At 35.4% G+C, this 19,729-nt stretch overlaps 1 protein-coding gene across 11 annotated transcripts in view; it reads right to left on the reverse strand.

Annotated features, from left to right (window-relative positions):
- The window catches only part of Nfib (nuclear factor I B), a 426,445-nt gene that overhangs the window by 75,146 nt on the left and 331,570 nt on the right, over positions 1–19,729 (reverse strand). For all 11 annotated transcript variants that reach the window (XM_063251311.1, XM_063251303.1, XM_063251299.1 and 8 more), the window contains exon 3: positions 15,948–16,001. In XM_063251311.1, coding sequence (XP_063107381.1) covers positions 15,948–16,001 — 54 coding nt within the window. The remainder of the gene's footprint in view (positions 1–15,947; positions 16,002–19,729) is intronic.

Consider the following 19,729-nt stretch of genomic DNA (forward strand, 5'->3'; position numbering starts at 1 on the left):
TAAAAGTAACCAAAATTACCAAGAAGTGGAAACCTGAAATAGACCAATTACCCAGAGCAGTGGTTCCCAAAATTTTCTCAAACATTGGAACCACCTGGGGTTCTTGAAGCCAATTCATGCTTGGCTTCCAATCCCCGCTATTCTGATTTAATTGTTTTTGGATGAGATCTGGACGTGAGGACTCTTTAAAAATTCCTCCAAGGGATTCAAATGTGTGGCAAGTTTTGGGGAACCACTAAGCTAGCAATGAATCACATAGCAGAACCAAAAGCTTGGGCATAACCTGGAGCTTAAAAGAAATGAAGAAGGACAGGCCCCACTCTGGACTGAAAATCAAAATCTGCAGTTTAACAAAATCTGCAGGTGATTCCTATATACTTCAAATTTGACAACCCTGGAGCAGAACATAAAGGTGATTAAAGAACCACCTTTGGAAAAAGCACTAGCTCCAGATGGATGCACAGCTGGATTTCATCTATTTTTTATCCATGCTTTAAGTTTCAATGCTATTTGTACTATCTCAGGCCTTAGAAAATGATGACAAACTTCCTGAATAAGAAAGTGCTCTTGGGAGCCTTTTCGAGGACACCAAAATGTGAAAAACGAAAATTGTAACCTCCTTCATCAAAACAAAGCAAGTGACCAACAAAAGATCAGACACACAAATACAACTTCAAGAACCTTAAATAAAATATCACCAAATTGAATGTGGCAGCGTTATCAGAAGGATAAGACCGTACTGTCAATAAGTTATTCCATAATGAGTACTGTTCATTGCAATAAAGAAAAGGCCACATGACCATATCAGGATGCTCAAAACGTCCCTGAAACTAATAAGTTTATTTGCTTAATATCAAATCTAAGCAAAAGTAAGGTGAAAGAAAGTCTTTTACTAAAGACTTTAGTACAAAGCCAACATGAAATTATTCTAAAAAGAGAACACAAGCCCGCCGTTCCTAGTTTCCCAACATTCTCCAGCCCTCTCCTATTTTCAGATCTTAAAAATGTAATCTGGAAATAGGCCACTCATAAAAAGATAAACAGTGTACGCTTTCACTTATATACGCTATCTAGAGTAGTAACACAGATGGAAGCAAAGCAGAATGGCGACTGCTGGAACCCGAGGAGAAGGGGATAGTGAGCAGCAGAATTTAGATATTCCAAGATGAAAAACTTCTGCAGATTGGTTATTCAACAATATGAATGTACTTAATACTACTGAACTGTGCATTAACATGGTCAAGATGGCCAATTTTAAATGTATTTTGTCACAACTGTTAAAAAATGTAATGTGGAATTTGGGGCCCAGATAACTGGTACTATATTCTTCTTTATATATTTTAAAAAGGAATTTTCCACATTGGCAAGTACGTCTGTAATCTTATTTATAATAATTGTTGAGGCATTCTCAGATTAATTATTACTATCCTTATGGTTAAACTATATGTAAACTCCATGTGTACGGTTTTATATCTTCCTATTCCTAACTTTTGCAGGATGACCTTACCAGCTAGGTTTTCAAATGAACTTAATACAAAGAAAATGAGGGTATCTACTTTCTAAGATCACAAAAAACAAAAGACTATGTATTTCTATAGCTTTTAAAGGCAAAATCCTTTCAAACAATAAAGATTCTTCATCATACTTGTAAGCATTCTCTGTCTTGTACTATTTAATGTTGACAAAAAGCAATAAATAAATAGCTTGTTTTTTTATCTGGGACAATTATAAGATTTTCTTCATCTAAGAAGTATAAATATGTCAAGAAAATATATTTAGCTACAGGTTTATTTTCACGACTATGACTCAGATACAGTTAGCTCTTTTGATCCCATACTTAGATCATTTTTAGCTCATAAAACTTTTCTTCATTTGTCTTTCATTGTATATTTCCACTAAAAGCTCTGATTCCCCATAAGACCATCTAAATTAACACTAAACTTTCCAATCTCCCATCATCAATCATTTTCTGATTATTTTAATCAGTTATTGCACACTTAGAGCAAATATTCTGAGATTAGCTTTTAGATCAGTGATTATTTCCCAAGTACCAGTACTGTTTCTTTTCAAGTGCTAATTTTAACTGTATAAAACCAAGCTTCATTTTTCTTCATATTTTTCCTCATTTTACATGGTACCACATTCACTGAGACCCTTACTGATTTTTTTCTTAATTTTAAGAGAAAAAAAACAAAACAAAATAAAACAGATTAAAGCCAATCAAAACAAAATAGTGAAAGTGATCTAGGATTTCAAAACAAGACAAGAGGAAATCAACAATGACTACCATAATACCTCTTGTTATCTCCAAAATAGCTGCCAATACCATCAGACCTAGTAAAATCAAACAAACAGAAAAGAATAAAAGCAATCAAAACAAAACAATGAAAATAATACAGGACTTTAAAACAAAAGAATAGGGAAATAACAATGGCTACCACCTTCCCTTTTGAGATGTTTCCTCCCCTTTCACCTTCACAATATCTCCTGTACATTTTGGATCCCACTAACTCCTTCAGTTTTTGTTTTGTTTTTTATCGGTACCAGGGATCGAAGTCATGACCTGCACTTGCACTTGCAAAGCAGGCGTGTATGCCGCTGAGCTAAATCCCCCTACTCCTTCAGTTTTTTATACTAGGGAGACAGCATGATGTTCACCTATGAGTCCAAGCCATTTCACTCATTATTGATTTTCACGTAAGACCTTCTTTGATTGTCTTCTCTGAATTTTCTTATAGTTCTCCATTTTCAAGGATATCATTATCTGAACCCTGAGAATGTTCTCTTTCTCTTCTTCCTTACAGTGCACAATGATGTAGCTATATTCATATTTATGGCTTAGCCTCAGAAAATTGTATAGCTTTTCCCTTAGCTACAAAACTAATGTTCATAGCAGGGTGTAGTGATGCACTTCTGTAATTCCAGCACACTGGCAGGCAAGAGGATGACAAGTCTGAGTCTAATCTGGGCAATTTAGCAAAATTCTCTCTAAAAAAGTAAAATTTTAAAAAGGGTTAGGGGTGTGGCTCAGTCTAAAGTTCTCAATTGCAAAGTAAGTTCATACTATAGCTTGAGAGTGAGGGCTCTAGAATTGACAAATTGAATCTGAAGTTTCCTCTAACCACTTACTGACTATTCATTAATTACCTAACTTTAATGAAAATACATAACAATGATAATGATAATGAAAATGATAACAGACATGACTATCACTTATTTATGATGTGCCAGACTTGGTACTAATTACTTCAAATGCTAAGCTAAAATCAAGATTTGCTCCATTTTCTTAATGTATTTGAATACTTAAAACTTTTAACTCTCAAGTAATATTGAACTCATTGATTTGATATGAAGATTAAACAAGAAAATTAAACAAGTTTACTTCATACATGTTATCCAAATAATGAAACACTACTCAGCAATGAAAAGAAATGAAGGGTTGACACATACAAACATACGGATAAATTATAAAGTAATTGTGTTAAAGAAGCCAAATGAATAAATACATGCTATGTCATCTCATCTACATAAAATTATACTTACAGCAACTGAAAGCAGGTCCTAGGACATCTGAAGGTGAGGGTAACAAAGGGGTAGACTTCAAAGCCACCTTGTGAATTAGTGAAAATATCATTTCACTAAAGGAAGGCTTATAAATATATGTCAAAACTCAACTGACTATATAGCATACATGCAATTATTATATGTAATTTTACTTCAATAAAGCAAAAAATCATGTTTTTTAGCAGATTCATAAAGTAATCTCCCATTTTTCAGAAACTTGTAATATTCCCATATTAGAAAAGAATCACAAGTGCATCAAAAATATTCCATTGTAATAGAAAAAATTCTAAAAATATTAATTACTCTCAATCATCTATCTATTGTTCCCTTTAGAAATCTGACTAGATTGCACATTTGCGATCATGGGAAGTATAGCAACACTATAGTGTAAGGACTTCTCTACTCTTATCATACTGGGAGGAGGAGAAACGTCACCTATCCAAGACTGGAATTTGGATCAGTAAGTACATTACAGGGCCACAGTTTTCAGTCAGACACCCCTTGAAAAAAGCCATCATCAGATCATGCTACACAGGATAGAACGCACAAAAGTTTCCTGAACTGTTCTGCCAGCGGGTTAGTCTACCTTACCTTCCTACCTACCAGAGGAGGACAGCTCTCACTCTCTCCTCAGAAACACGTACTTTAGCTTTGCCTGTGCTGGGCTCTGAGAATGGAAACTATTTCACACACTGCGTGAACAGATGATACAGTCTACTCCTGGTCTAATTTTCACTTTATGCATCTGGAACATTGCGAAGTATTGTCTCCAGTCTTGGATGTTAGTTTATCAAAAGATGAAAATAATCTTCTCCTTCAGGTGCTTAGAATTCATATGGAGGGCACACAGATAAAGAGAGAGAGAAAAATGCACTAAACACCACTACTGTAAACCTGTCCTGGAGAGAGAGTCAGACGTTCCACTGAGGAGCTGGAGGCGGAGCTCAGGGTTCTGCACAGAAACAACGTGAGCCAAGAAGCGCAGGAAGCACACAGCCAAGGCTAAGGCCAACACATGGTCTGTGTGTACACTGAGTGACACCAGGAAGGCCCACGTTGCGTTGTGTGTCATGGTGACTAGACTAAGCTTAGAGTGGGGATCTTTAGAATACATAAGAGGGAAAAGGAAATAATCAGATGTGCATATATGGAGATCACCACAGACTTGTAATGGATGCATCTGTGAGATTGAGACCCAAAGCGAAAATACCAGCTACAGTGGACTAGAAAAGTTGTAGACCAGGGGCTGGGGATTTAGCTCAGCGGTATTAAGTGCCTGCCTTGTAAGCAGGTAGTCGTGAGTGCAATCCCCTGTACCGATAAAAAGGAAAAAGACAAAAAAGAAAAGAAAAGTTGTAGGCCTACCCAGGCTGGCTAACTAAAGAGGCACAGTGTAAACATTTTAAAAAACATAACCATGCATTAAAATTCAACAGTTCTCTTCTATGAATGTTTACCTTTCTCATTTTAGTAGTAACTTGATCAGTGGTGTGAGCCCCTGTTCCCATGCCTCTGCTCTTCTTTCTACATGTGTTCTCTCAGATAAAAGCTCACAAATAGATACCCCCTCCTCTATCAAAAAATGTAAAGTAACACAATTCATGTAGTTTCTTCCTAGATATCAACTCAACTAGCAGAATGCTATAGTATGTCTCAACAGAAATGATCATCTTCTATCCTTTATTTGTATGGAAAACACTGTTCTGATTAGAAAACAGTTCAATTTAGAATATGATAGCAGTTGAAAATACCAAATTTTAAAATTGAAAATCCACTGCATTAGAAAAGCCACAAAATAAGCAATAAAACTAGCACTTTACAACTCATCATGTCCTGCTTCATCTCACTAACAAATGCATGTGATTATTTTACTGATGAAAAGAACAAATCTGAAAGTCAAGCAGGCTTTCTGTCTTCTTTCTCCTGAATCCTGTAACAACATGGATGTGTGCAAAGTACAGATGGTGGAACGAGGGGAGAAATCTCTCTAATGGGACCGAAGATATAAAACATCTCAGTCCAGAACAAGCATTTTGCCCTTATTCTATTCTGTAAAATAAAAATGAAAATGCTCAAGGTCCCTAGAGAGCAGCATATAAGTCAAAAGACCCAAAAACATTTGAAAATTGAAACCTATTAAATTATTTCACGGTCAGGGACACTATTAAGGGAAAGGTAAAAAAAATGCAAAGTACTAGGGCAAAAGTACCTGCTAAAATTAGTTGGTATGGTGATACTATTTTATAGCTATAGAAAAAGAAAGGGGGAGGGGATGACACTTTAGTAAAAGATATCCCTAGTATTTTTTAATCTTAGGAGATAAAAAAATATTAAAAGTTAGATAGCTAAATTTCATTTCATTCTTCTTACAATCTGTTATTAAAGTATTGATCTTTCTTTCCAAACATGATGCTCTAATATGCAAGCGGGGGCTGCCTTGGTGCCTTCGGTGAAGACAATCTGTCCAGCAAGCTTGACTTCTGCAGAGTTCAGTGATTTTTAACTAGCCTGGAGCAGGCCCACTGTATCACAGATACAGAACAATTCTAGCTTTCCAGCTGTGAGAAGCAAAGTGATTTGCACTATTGATTTGTAACTGTATACTGCACAAGCAGCCCTTGAAAATATGGAGAGAAATTTTAAATTGAGAGGAAACTTCACATGCAGATGATCATTGTAGAAGGAACATGAGGTACTGGATAAAAGTTCAATCACTAAAACATTTCCCAGAATAATAGGTTCACCCAAAACCTTACCTAGAGATTTTTCACAGAAGGATTTTCACCTTCCCAGTGGGGAATTTGGGCATTCAAAGAAGAGATTCAAAGAAGAAAACGAAAGAAAGAAAAATACTTTACAGTAACATCTTTTAAAAATTAATAAATTATAGCCTATTTACTTCACAGCCTCTCGGAAGTTTTCTGGACCTAGGTAGAGTATAAATAAAATTATGCACTTGTATATATTCACTTACTTTTTTTGGGGGGGGGTCTTTTTCGTTTTTATCGGTACCAGGGATCGAACTCACAAGCACACATTTACAAGGCAGGCGCTTATGCCACTGAGCTAAATCCGCAGCCTCATTCACTTACATTTTGTGGGAACATTTCAGATACCACAAGATCTTAATATGCAGCTACAAAGTTAAAAAAAAAATCCTTGAATAGTTTACCCCTAGCCCATGATTTACCATTCTTTCTGTCACAGCATTGCAAGAGTATTGTTCACTGCATTTAAACCACTGCATTCTGGGACAGAATACCACATCACTTCCTGCTCTGCACAAATGCAGCATGCTTGACACTTGAGAAAACACGGATAGATGAAAAGATGGGGGCTAGTGAGCTCTAGCAACTGAAAAATGACTCCACACTTGCAGGATCACAGAGATTCATCCCATCTGAGGCAGGTGTAACCTGAGATTCACTCCCCATCTCCTCACATCTGCCCACTGCCCCTCCTTCACGAGGTAGACAGCCCTGTATCTACCCTGGGGACTCAGATATGGCACATGCTGGTCTGCCAGGACACCCAGATTTGCTTTGGCTGAAGCCGCCCAACACAAAGCCTTCTCTCTACAACAGACAGGGCACTAAGAACACGCAAGCCAACAATACACAAGATGGAAGATAAAATGCACCACAATAAATTGTACTATTTGTCACAATAGAGAGAGGTAGGACTGGGGATTTAGCTCAGTGGCATAAGCGCCCACCTGGCAAGCATGAGGTCATGAGTTCGATCCCTGGTACCAAAAGAAACAAAGAAATAAACAAATTCTTTGCCTTAAAGATAAGGAGAAGCAAAGTAAGCACTAATTACGTCTTTAAACTACTGACTTGAATTTCAGACCCATGAATAATTACTTTTAACCTATATTTGCCAATAACAAATTGGAAACATACATGAGTCACTTAACTTCTCTGTCCTGTTTTTGTAAGTGAAAAGATTAAACTAGAAATTTGTAGGTATTTACTTTTGATATTTCTTGAATGCTTCTGAGAATACAAACTTGTTCACCTTTTCTATTCAAACTGTTTCATGCATCAGGTTGAGTTGGCCAAGTCAGTTTCTCAGAATATTTGATTAAAATAAACATTGGATTATAGTAATCAATTAATCACTATTTTTAATTCATTTGAGGACACATATATCAACCAAAGTTTAACATAAAACAGTAACTATATATATATATATAATATATATTATTTTATATATATTAATATATAAAATAATATATATATTAACTGTTTTATATATTAAACTTTGGTTCATCAAACAGTAAATATATAATATATAATAATATATATTTATATATAATTTATTTACTGTTTTATATTTATATATGTTTTATATGTTAAACTTTTGGTTCATAAATGTGTCAAGTGAATAAAAAAATTAGTGATTAATTTACTATTATAATCCAATGTTTATTTTAATCAAATATTCTCAGAAATTGACTTGACCAGCTCAGGCTGAAGGAATCCAAAAAGATGCATGAAACAGTTTGAATACAAAAGGTGAACAAATTTGTAGTATGAAATCCACTCCTATGTTTCCAGCTCCTTTTGGGGCATATTTCTCTAGATATGTGATAAGTATCTAAAATTTAAAATACAACACTTCCAAAATTAAATTCATTTTCTTTTCTATCACACTTGGGTTTAGAGCTACAAGACTAGCCAGACACCCTTGTTTAGAGTAGCTTAGGATTTCTTTCTCAGGGACTATCTTTCTCACTGATCCTCATCTATCCCACTTTGAAATGTTTACCTCTCAGTTTTGTGACCTCCACTTAGGGTCTAAACACTGTTTTTTGTATGATACTGCACAAAAATTTTCCCCTTTCCTCTCTTCTTCTCTGTCTCTGTCTCTCTGTCTCTCTGTCTCTCTGTCTCTCTGTCTCTCTCTCTCTCTCTCTCTCTCTCTTTCTCTCCCTCCCTCTCTCTGTCTCTCTCTCTCTGCTTCATGTGCTTCATGAAACATAGATCTGATTTTCTTAAAAGTCCTTGATGGTTCACTACTCATAAACTTACATTCTATGCCACAGTTTTAAATACTGTACACCAACAGAAACCAAATTACCATCCTTTCCCTGTCTTCAATGATCACATGTGCCCTGTCCTCTGCCAGAACAGTGTCACTGCAAAGTGTTAAAGCAGGAAAGAAATCAGTCCCAATGGAACGCACTGGAGTTGGAGGGGTGTCCATTAAAAATCATACGAGGTAATGAAAACATATAAAACATTAAATATAAAAATCTCACTAAGAAGAGAAAAGACATCATCCTAGGCAGTGGGAAGACAAGATTCCTGGAGGGGGAACCAAGCAAGAAGAGAGACTAAGCAAGAGAAAAAGTCTTAGACATGTCATGAGAAAAGAAGAGATTCCATGTTGGCTGAAGGAATTTACCTAAAAGACTTAAATTGTTGGGTAGGGAATCAACACAAAGAACAGTTACAAGAGGAGGAGCTAGGCAAAGTGAAGTACACAAAAAGTTTCAATGGGGACAAAAATGTTGATGATTTCAGAAAGTAGGAAATCAAGAAGAGAAAGGCATTTAAACAGTATTAATGCAAGAACCTAGCAGTCTTGGAAGGTAATCTCTAAAGATACATTTGTACTCTTTCTGATGTCAACTTGAAAATAATGTAACAAAAAGTAATTCCATCTTTCCTTTAATACCAAAAGAGTTGCAACAAAACTTACCATTTAAAACTACAATTCTATTCCATTATAAACCCAAAAACATTTGTTTCATTTTCATCCTTTATAAAATCTCTTAACATTTCTGTTCTGTTCTGTTCTGTTCTGTTCTGTTCTGTTCTGTTCTGTTCTGTTCTGTTCTCTGTTCTGTTCTATACCACTCCACTCTACTCCACTGTATTCCATTCCATTCATCTCATTTTATACTTGCAATCTGCTATATATTCTTGGGTCTTTACACAAGTGTGGTACAAAAATTCAACGCGTTTCTCTTTGGTTCCACATCGAATGATACTTTCTGCAGGAAGGCTTCCTCACCAATGCAGCTGAAGAAAGAGTAGAATGGCAGCTGGGTATACAGGTCAGCAGCACATCGCCTGCCTGGCCAGTGCAAGCCCCTGAGCCTAATTTTCAGCTCCGGGAGGAGAGGGCGTATAATGATAAAGATACTTTTAGCTGGACATGATGGTGCATGCCTGCAATCCCAGCACTCCAAGAGGCTGAGGCAAGAGAATCTCTGTGAGTTCTAGGCCAGCCTGGTCTAATAAGCAATTTTAAGATCAGCCTACAGTACAGAGCAAGATCCTAGTTCAAAACAAAACCAATGACAACAAAAACAAAAACAAAAATCCTTTTATAAAACACCTAAAATTTGCCATGCATGCTCTCTAATTTGCTCAAAACTAGCATGAATACAGTGGATTGCCATGAGTTTCAGAGAAGTTGGCTGGCTTGCTCTTTCTTCTCCTTCTGGTCTTTATGATCACTGCAAAAGATGTAGCCTTGATTCAGGTGACAAAGTATCATTGCAAAGTTCATGTTTTTTTCATTCCAACATGCCTGCTACAATCACTGGAAACAATATTTCATAACTTTGAAATCCCTTGACACTTGAATTATAATACTAAGTAACATTTAATCCCTATCATGTAAATGGATAGACATATATTCATATACATACATATAACATTGTAAGTATTTGGGAACAAAAAAAATTTAGGAACAGTAATACTTGTGTGTAAACACTTTTAAAAAGTCTTCCAAAATATTTAGCTTTCCAAAATACTTAGTACCATGCACATGAGAGATGCTCATAAATACTTTGTATGGAAAATCTATGGATTACACTTTCTGATTTGATCATGGTTTGTGGTGTAGAATAGTGTACATGTCCCTGCTCCTCAAGAGAAAATGGCTGTCCCTGCTCTTTATTTCAAGCAGACTCGATCCAAACCCTCATCACATGACATGTGCTGCCTAATTCTGAACTCAGGAACCAGTGGGCAATTAGTATTATTTGCTGCATGACAGGGTAGGTGACTGAGAAAACAGGAAAAGATTTCCTTCTGTCAAGACCTTTAGGGTATCTTAAAATTGTTTTATTTTATTTTTCTCTAATTAAATATTATAAGCAATCAAGCCAGATCCACAGTAGAGTTGGGCATGTTGCCAACTGCTACATAAACCAACCTTTGAAGAGGGGTTATCTATGAGTACCCAGAATGCAGCTTATAAATGTAAGTAGCTGAGAAGTATGTACCCTTCTGGGTTTTTTTAGAGTAATCTGTGAACAAAACAACATCTTCATCTTCTCTTCCTTTACTCTAAATCTTATCCTAAATTTGACCATTTAGGGCCTTTATTGAATTTGATATCTCCAAACAAGTAAGAAGATACAGAAAAAAGGAAAGTTTGTGAAACAAATGTTTAGAAAAAGTTCTTTGATTTTTGACTGGTACATAGTTCTTAAATTACTATGATGTCAGATCTGAATCATTTTTAGTCAATCCTTTCAACGTCCTTCTGTTTACACTTTTATGAATAGAAAGCTGTAATATTGTTTGTTGAATATGGTCTAGTATCAAAGTTTAAAATTACTTCTCAGTATCATTATATAATACATTTTCTCCCATTTAAAAAATCTTGATTCTGGTAGATAAATTAGGACAAAATAAGGAATAGATATAAACTTATTAATTTATGAGTGAACGGCATATGATTTTAAAAGTCAGAGTAAATATCCTTGTTTCTTTTACTTTAACCAAAATATTCTAAACTAAAACATGCCCTATAAGGGTTTGAGCAAATTTATCTGCCTTGATATACAAACAGCAAAGAAAATTATTGTTTCAGTAACTAGAAAGTATTAAGTTAATCCCAAGTTCAAGATTTGAAAAAATAAAGTGAAAAGTTAAGCCAATATGGATCCAACAGATGATTACTACTGCAGATGTTGAGCTAGGTTTTTAAAATCATTATTTAGTCAATTTTTATTAGTTGCACGACACTCCTGTTGATTTTAACTTCAGTATCTGTAAAGTTGGGGAGAGATCAATCTCAAAAGGTTTATAATTTAAGGAATTTAAATCTAAAACAAGCATATTTCTATAGCTAATAGGTCCTTCCTGTTTAATTTGTTTAACTATTTACTTAGTTCTATCCTTGTTCCAGAGAGGATACAAGGTGGTTTATTTGAACTACACCCTATGGTCTTAATGCTTCCCAGAAGTTTTGCTGGATTACATGAAAATGTCAACACACAAAACCACCCACACCCTACAAACCTGTAAAAAGAAGAGATGTTAAATCCATGTCATTCCAGGTCAGAAAGTTCTAGTTAATGAAACATGAAATGTCACAGAATTTTATTTTATAAAGACCTGCAATGGCTGGTCTAGTATTCATTATTTCTCTGTTACATTACTGGTCAAAACTGTAGTCTTTCTGAACTCCAAAATAAGATATCATCTCAGATTTGACTGAGCCAAAATTCTGACATCTTGGTCACCTTGTTTTCCTTAGATAGTTCCCATTCTATCATTATGTAGATAACCCAGTTTGGAAAATCTAAAAGATTATAGCCCAAGGGATGCAGACACACTAAATAATAAAAGTAAATCAAAACTACTCTTAGAAGATTATAATCCTCAAATCACACATTTCCTAAAAGTAGCAATATAGCTTTGAATTACTGGAAATAAAATTAGGTCTGAGTTAATGACTAAAACAATGATTTATCCTTGTTAATCCACCATAGTTTTTTACTATAATTGAGAGAACTCTTAGTTTTATTGCTTAGAAGATACAGTATTCACTAGATATTAAAAAAGAAGTAACAAAATAAATTACAACTTCTGACTCCATCATAAGCAAGGACAATGTGCACCGTTTTAAAAATAAAGTGTCCTAGTACAACTGACCAAAATAACAATGGCATGTCTTCGGGTGCCATCTTAGCCCTGAGAAGATTATTTTGCCAATTTCTGCCAGGTAAGAAAAAATAAAAAGATTTTCAATGCATTTATAAATAATACATACCAAGAAATTACTTAAATGTTTTTTGAAAAAAAAAAACAACCATATCTCTTCCTAAAAATGTACTGTTTTGTCTAACTGTGCTTATATGCTAATTGCAATGAAAAACATAAGGTTTCTGTTTGCTTGTTTTTGTTTTGTTTTGTTTTTAAAGGCCTATCTGTAGACACTGATATCTAGTTTAAAATTCTATAAGCTCATCCTTCAGAAACTCTGAGGAAGCAAGGAAGTAGTCTCTCAGATAGGCAGCTAGGTCTGACACTGAAGAGCAGCCAAGGTTCTCCTAGTTTAACCACAGACAAACACATCTGTACTTACAGGATGGTTAGATGTCAACAGTCAGGAGCAGATTTCAAAGAGCAAATACAGTATCTTCAAAAGGACATCAATATTTGCTATATTTTCCCACTGTTGGGAAATAAACAAGAATGCATGGTGGCTATGTTCATGGGGTTTACATCTCCCGGTAGAAAACTACCAGAGATAAGAAAATGTGAGTAGCCAAGATGATCTTTCTCAGAAGGTTTGCTTCTTTTTCTAGTAACAAGCAATAGAATGATTCCATTTTCTCACTATTTGGCACACTACACTAGATTTACCCATAAATGGATTCTGCTTTCTTGAGACACCAAAGCTTAACTCCAGAGATTGTATGTTTTAACCAAGGCCAAAATAAAAAGGTGAAGTGGTCTCCCAAAGATAAATTATGCTCCAAAATATCAAAGATGCTTATAAAAGAGATTTTAATAATAAATATAATTTTCTCAACTCACTATAAACAAAAACCTTAATAAGTTCTGATTTTTGACATTTAAATTTTTTAATTCTGTATTCTTAGTAGCATGGTTTATTTCAAGGTTGCACAGAATAAATTCTTTCATAAAAAAAGAATCCTTAATAATGGCTAAATCTATAATATGATGATCTCAACTCACATTAAAATGATGGACTGCTTCTGAATGACCAAAGAAAATTCCAATTATAACCTATCTCATTTTGATATTGAATTTTCTTATATTCTATTTCATTTAGTTTTTAAAACTAGTAACAAAGAATTTGTATATATACATTTTTTGAGAAACCATAAAAGCGTTTTATCTATGACAGTTTGTATTGATTTTGTTTGCTTGCTTCCAATGAGACTCTACATAAGTTACCATCTTTGGGCTTGAACTTGTGGCCCTCCCATGTAAGCCTCCCAGAGTGCTGAGATTATAGACATACAACAGTTTCAGCGGCATCTCAGTTTCTGGACACAAACCTCAAAAAACTTTTATTTTCAAGAAAACTTCAAAACCTCAAAAAATAGAGGTTTCCTACTTTGCTCTTTGTTTGCCATATTATATGAAAACAGAAAAACTATGAAATGCTATATTAATGTTACATTTAACCAAAGCTTTTGAAAAACAATAAATATCAGATTCTGACAGTAAATAACTACACAAATGTTTTTTACCCAGCTCAAGTAAAGAACTCTTTTAGGTGAACATAATTCCTTCTGTACATGTTCAGAATTGCTTTCCAACAATAACTGCTTTATTAATTTCAATCAAGCTGTCATTCAAATGCTAAGAATATAGCCTTTGTGTAGCCTGACTTATAGTACTTATCAACTTTTCTACCAAAGGTTTTTTTTTTTTTTTTCATCCCATTCATTGTAAGATGACTGAGGAGACTTTTTAAATAATGTTTGGATACAATTCACTTTAAAGCTAAGAGACATTTTGGAAAACAAAGTGACATAAATCTAATCTGCACAGAAATAAAATAATAAATGTAACAAAATTACACTTAAAGCTGTTCAGGATTTTGGTTTATTTTGTTCTCAGTTCGCGACAATATCAATTTGTGGGTAAATAAAAATCAACTTGATATGTATTTTAAATATATATGTCATTAAAATTTTTTATCTTTGAAGTACATAGCACTTTTATCAAGCAATATGCATACATTACTAAGTATCTGCAAAAAGATAATTCTTTTTTTAATTTATGAAGTTTATTGGTATATTTTAGGTATACATCTTGATCACATTTATTATAGAGAATTTGTACTTGTGCACAACATAACTTGATTCTTTTTTTCCCCATTCCCAACCCTCCCTTCAAATTCTGTTCCTCTCCTGACTTAGAAAATCTTTGTTTCCATTTTCTCCTTCTTTTCTCATCTTTTTTTTTCCCCTTTCCTTAGGGTTAAGATTTAATAAGGTAAGAAGTAACCTTTAGGTTAGGTTAGCTAAGAATAACATAAAAGACAAAATGCAGCAAGACTCAGAGAAATGAATAAATTCCTTTTGGATTTCATATCTTGTACTTGTACTTTCTAAAATTTTTACAAGAGAATATTGTTTTAATATATTTTCATGAAATTTTGAGGTTGTTCAGATATTTTGACTTCACAGTAGACAATCATTATGACAGGGAGGAGCAAACAATTAAGTATCTAAAATTAAGTCACCTGAGGAAATTTACATCTATGCTGTTTTGTAGACTTTGTGGTTTATTTTCCTTGAAATGACAGCTGAGATTATATGGGGAGGGAGAGGACATGTTTGGCTGCTTTGCGTTTTGTTTATTTTTTGTTTTCTTTTCCTTTTTTATAGAATACAGTATTTTACCAAAGTCACAGATATAATTAAAATTCTTGCATTCAAAAATTAGAAGTCCTTTCTTACACTAGCTTTATATTATTTTCCCTGTGGAAAAAAGCATAAATCAAAAGTAAAATGCTGTATGTTCACATTTTGGAGCAACAAAACTATGAATATGGCCAAGTTGTAACAGCCCATTTTCAGATCTGGAACAACTTCTGACAACAAACAGGGAACCTGACATGCTCTGAACCTGAGCAAACCCTCCTTCATTGTTCTGATTCTAGGGATCCAATAAAAACCTGATGGAAGAAAAACTGTTGCAAAAAATCCTCCAGCAAAAGCACAGCCAACAACCAGCCCCACTCCTCTTTTAAGAAATGAGATTTGATAAACTACCGTAGAAGTATGGAAATTTTTACTTTCTCTTGTGAGTGTGTATGTGTGTGGGGGGGGGGGATTAAAAACTTTTTTTTTGGCTTTTCAAACCACAATGACATTTAGTCCCCAGAAGATACACATCTAAAATACAAGCAAATTCAAGTTCAAAGAAATACCAACAAAAATTAAACCATTGGTGATTAGGTAAGTGACGCCAATATAGAAGTATTTGCCACTGCAAAGAGGCTAAAAACAATCACATCTTGTCCCAATCATACCTGCCTGCCAGAACAAAATAGGCACCTGACCAATTATGGGGTGTTTATCTATACAGTGGTACCTTTGTTCTCCAACAATGTCAGATTGCAAGCGTCCTGGAACACATATTTACCTGGAGGATTCTTGGCAGGATCATTGTGGCTTGGACTTCCTGATTGTCCAGAATCTATAAAGAAATCACAGAAAATGTTTTCTTTTTAATTTGTCTTGAAAGAATTTCACAATCCTCAGAAGGACTCTTTAAAAAAAGTTTTTAAAGGTACAACAATGAGGTTGAGTGTTTAAATAAAGCATACTTTCCCAAACTTTTTGATAGGAACATTTTATTCATCAAACTAAGTGAGCATCTATGTATGTTTCTATATCGAATGGAAAGAAAAAAGTATTAGTCTATAATATTCTTGAGACAGAGCAAGAATTTTTTGAAACAAAAGGTCTGGTTACAGACTAAAGACAAAGATAGCTTGAAGGTTAGGCAAATATCAAGGTCAGTTAGTAGAAATATGAAATAAAGCAGATATATTCCCTAAAAATCCAATCTGAGGATAATTAAACATGCTTTTTAAAACCTAGAAATATGTTTATATTTAAGTAGTAAAATACACAGAAAGGAGAGCCTGCTTTTCCAGGATTTCACACACATGTACACATATCCACTCCAATAATCCCCCAAACTACTGGATCCCAGCCCAGATTTGTCTACATCCCATAATAGCAATCGATTTGCAAACACCAGGAACAGCATAAATTACTAGGTAGAAACCAACATGGCTTTGTGGAGAGCAAATTGTTGGATCAATTTAATTTCCATCTGTGATAGACCGAAAGACCTCTAAGATAAGGGGGAAGAGATCAACGTAGTGTATGTGAGCTTCTTATCCCACATTCTTTCTCGTTAATGCTACAGAAAAAACAAGTGTGTGATACACAACTGTTAGACAACATGCCTTTCCTGCCTAATCTGATGCTGATGTGTTTTGCTCATCCTCTTGCTTCCCTGTGCCCCCTGCATTTATCTGTGTCATTTGCCCCATGTTATTATACACTTACTTGCAGGTTGCTTTGTAATCTTCTTTTATTGGTTCTAGCATTTAAATTTTGTCTCCCCAACTAAATTACATGCTCCTAAGCAGCAGCAGAGATTCTGTCTACTTCTTTTGTGTCTTCCTCATTGTGCTGTTCATGGCCGTGAATGCACAAGGCTTGTGATAAATGCCAGAGGAATGGATGGCTCCAATTCAGCAGCCCTTTCTGCTTGCCTAGGAAAGGCATTATGAACCTGATGGTGAATTTCAATAAAATGTGATAGGTGGGGCAGCAATAATGGTTCTGTCACAGATAAGCATCTATTGGGATTCCCTGAAACCTTGTCATCATACTTGAACCGAGAAAGGAATTGAGTCTGGGTTAACCAGAAACATCAGATGCTGGGTTTTCACCAGGGTTATTCTGTTCTTCCAGGTAAGTGATTAACACACTGCAATCGCTGGTTCTACTGTTAAATGCAATACTATTTCTATTTGAAATTCAATCATTTCTGCCCTTTACCTCATGCCTATCACTTTAAATTTAACACTGAGAGTGCATAAAAACAGAATTTTATCCCATTTCCTGTCTCTTTCTTTTTGGTCTAGAACAGCTTTCATGAAATCTTAACAAATACATTTAGTAGAAGACAAGTGACTGTCCTCCAGGTTGTTCCCCACTTCCCAAAATGGAAGTAAAGAAACTGGAAAGGAATACTCTTGCAGTCTGGACTCTGTCTAGAGTGCTCTGCTGACAGTCAAAGAGCTCTGGCTACTCTAAAAATCTTCACTCTTATCTTCCATGAATTGTTGTATTTCTTTTTCTGGAATCAAAGCAAGACTCAGTGACTTAGGAGCATAATATTGTTCTTTCCATAGTCCTATCAAAGAGGGTATAATCTGGCAACTTCCCAGGTCATGAGCATGAGTACTACATGAAAATGATGAAGTACATTGTTTTGCTTATAGTCCCAGCTTTTCCTATTTTGAGTTTTCTGATAAATGTCTTCCAGTGTTTACACCACACTGCATTTTAGTTTTAACATGTTGAGGGGATTCCTACTTATCACCATATATCCACTGACCAGATCTCCCCAGATTTTTCCATTTCACTCTAAAACTACCTCTTACTTATAGAAGTCCAGATATATATACACTACAAGATGTAAGCTAAAGTTGTTTTTAGTAGGCACACTGCACATGTAGCCTCATTTCAGAAGTTGTAAATTATATATGAGCCTTATCATGTTCCGATATATAACTACAAAATGGCACCAAATAATTCTTTCCCAACCATTTGTCACTAAAATTTGGGTCCAGTGGAAGAAAGAATAAAGTCTGTTTCATTCCTAAGAAACAATTCAGTTAGCACAACAGCATCTCCACTCAAAAAAACTCTATTCTTTTAAATTTTTTGCTGAAAATTTATTTTTTATTTCCATCTCAACAACTGCAGACCAACTTCTTCAAATGTTGGGGGAAAAAAACATTTATTAAAAAAAACAGATTTGGGAGAAAGTTGAAGTGAATGTTAAGACTGAGTCACACATTTGCATTTTCTAACAATTCCACTCTCTAAGATGATCTGGTATTTATGGGCACCCAATGATAGCTTTTCTTCATGCTCTAAGTCTGTCTCCTCTCTGAAGCAAAATAGCACACACCATGTCCCCAAAACTCACCCTGCATTGGGTGAACAACAGAAAGTTTACTTTTCCCACTGTAAATTCTAACACTGTGATCTGCTCTTAACTCTTACATCACCTTACATTGGACACTTGACTCTAACTGCTGGGAGAGGAAGTGACCAGGGAGTCACAGTTGGCAGAAAAACCAGAAGTGAACTGTTATTGTGGTTGACTTCAGAGGGGGAATTATGCAGACCACATCTAAGACCCTTCCAACTCACCACCTAGGTCAAATTACTTTACACTTGAAGGTTTTCTTTAACCACATCCATCTCTTTTACTCAGTCTCCCACCCTACTGAGTCCGTGTCTGTGCGTGCGCACGTGTGTGTTGCGTGCAATACGTTACAGCGAATCATAGCTTTGTCTCTAATTCAGTGATCTCATAAGAAATTACTTAGGTCTTAGAGTCTTGTATCTTGATCTTGAAAACTACAGTAAAAGTATGTGGCTCACTATGTGCTTCATAGAATCACTGCAAAGACAATATCACCGCCAGCACGAAACCTGGGTTCATATTACCTCCTATTGGAGCAAAACACAAAAGATCCTATTAAGCACAGAGCCTCACGAAAAAAAAAAAATGACATATGTTTAATGGACTGACTCAGGAAGAAAGCGAACAAACAGACCTAACTAAATCTGCTGAACCCAGTGAAGCATCTGAGAATGACGGGTGGAGCTACTGGCTATGGGTCTATGTCCACCTGAGAATCCATATGCCTTAGTCCTATTCTCCTCCAGAGGGAAGTGGCACTGCTATTTTTCAGTGCTCAGGAGCTTCCATTCTCCAAGGCAGCAGAGACCTGCTGGTTCATGAAAATCACCTTCCTGCAGGCTTGAGCCTCCGAGCAACAGTCTGGAGAGAACAAGGCTGTGCAGGATACCGGGTCTTGAGTCTGAGCCTATCTGATGCTGTGAGGAAGAGGGTAATGGGTCTTGAAGGCAGTTGGCCCAAATAGGCTTCCTCTATTCCCTCTATTCGGATTTTGTTGAACTCAAATATAAAGTATATTATATACTTATGAAAATCTCATTCATATTCATTCATTCTCTTTCTGTCTCTATCTCTGTCTCTGCCCTTCTCTGTCTGTCTGTCTGCCTCTGTCTCTGTCTCCCCCACTCCAGGATCTCTATGTTTTGTTCAGGCTAGCCTTGATCTTGCAAGCTAACATAAAGCTG

This window comes from Cavia porcellus, unplaced genomic scaffold, assembly GCF_034190915.1.
Source record: "Cavia porcellus strain 051 isolate PalLab524CR breed Dunkin Hartley unplaced genomic scaffold, mCavPor4.1 scaffold_1, whole genome shotgun sequence".
Taxonomy (NCBI): Eukaryota; Metazoa; Chordata; class Mammalia; order Rodentia; family Caviidae; genus Cavia; species Cavia porcellus.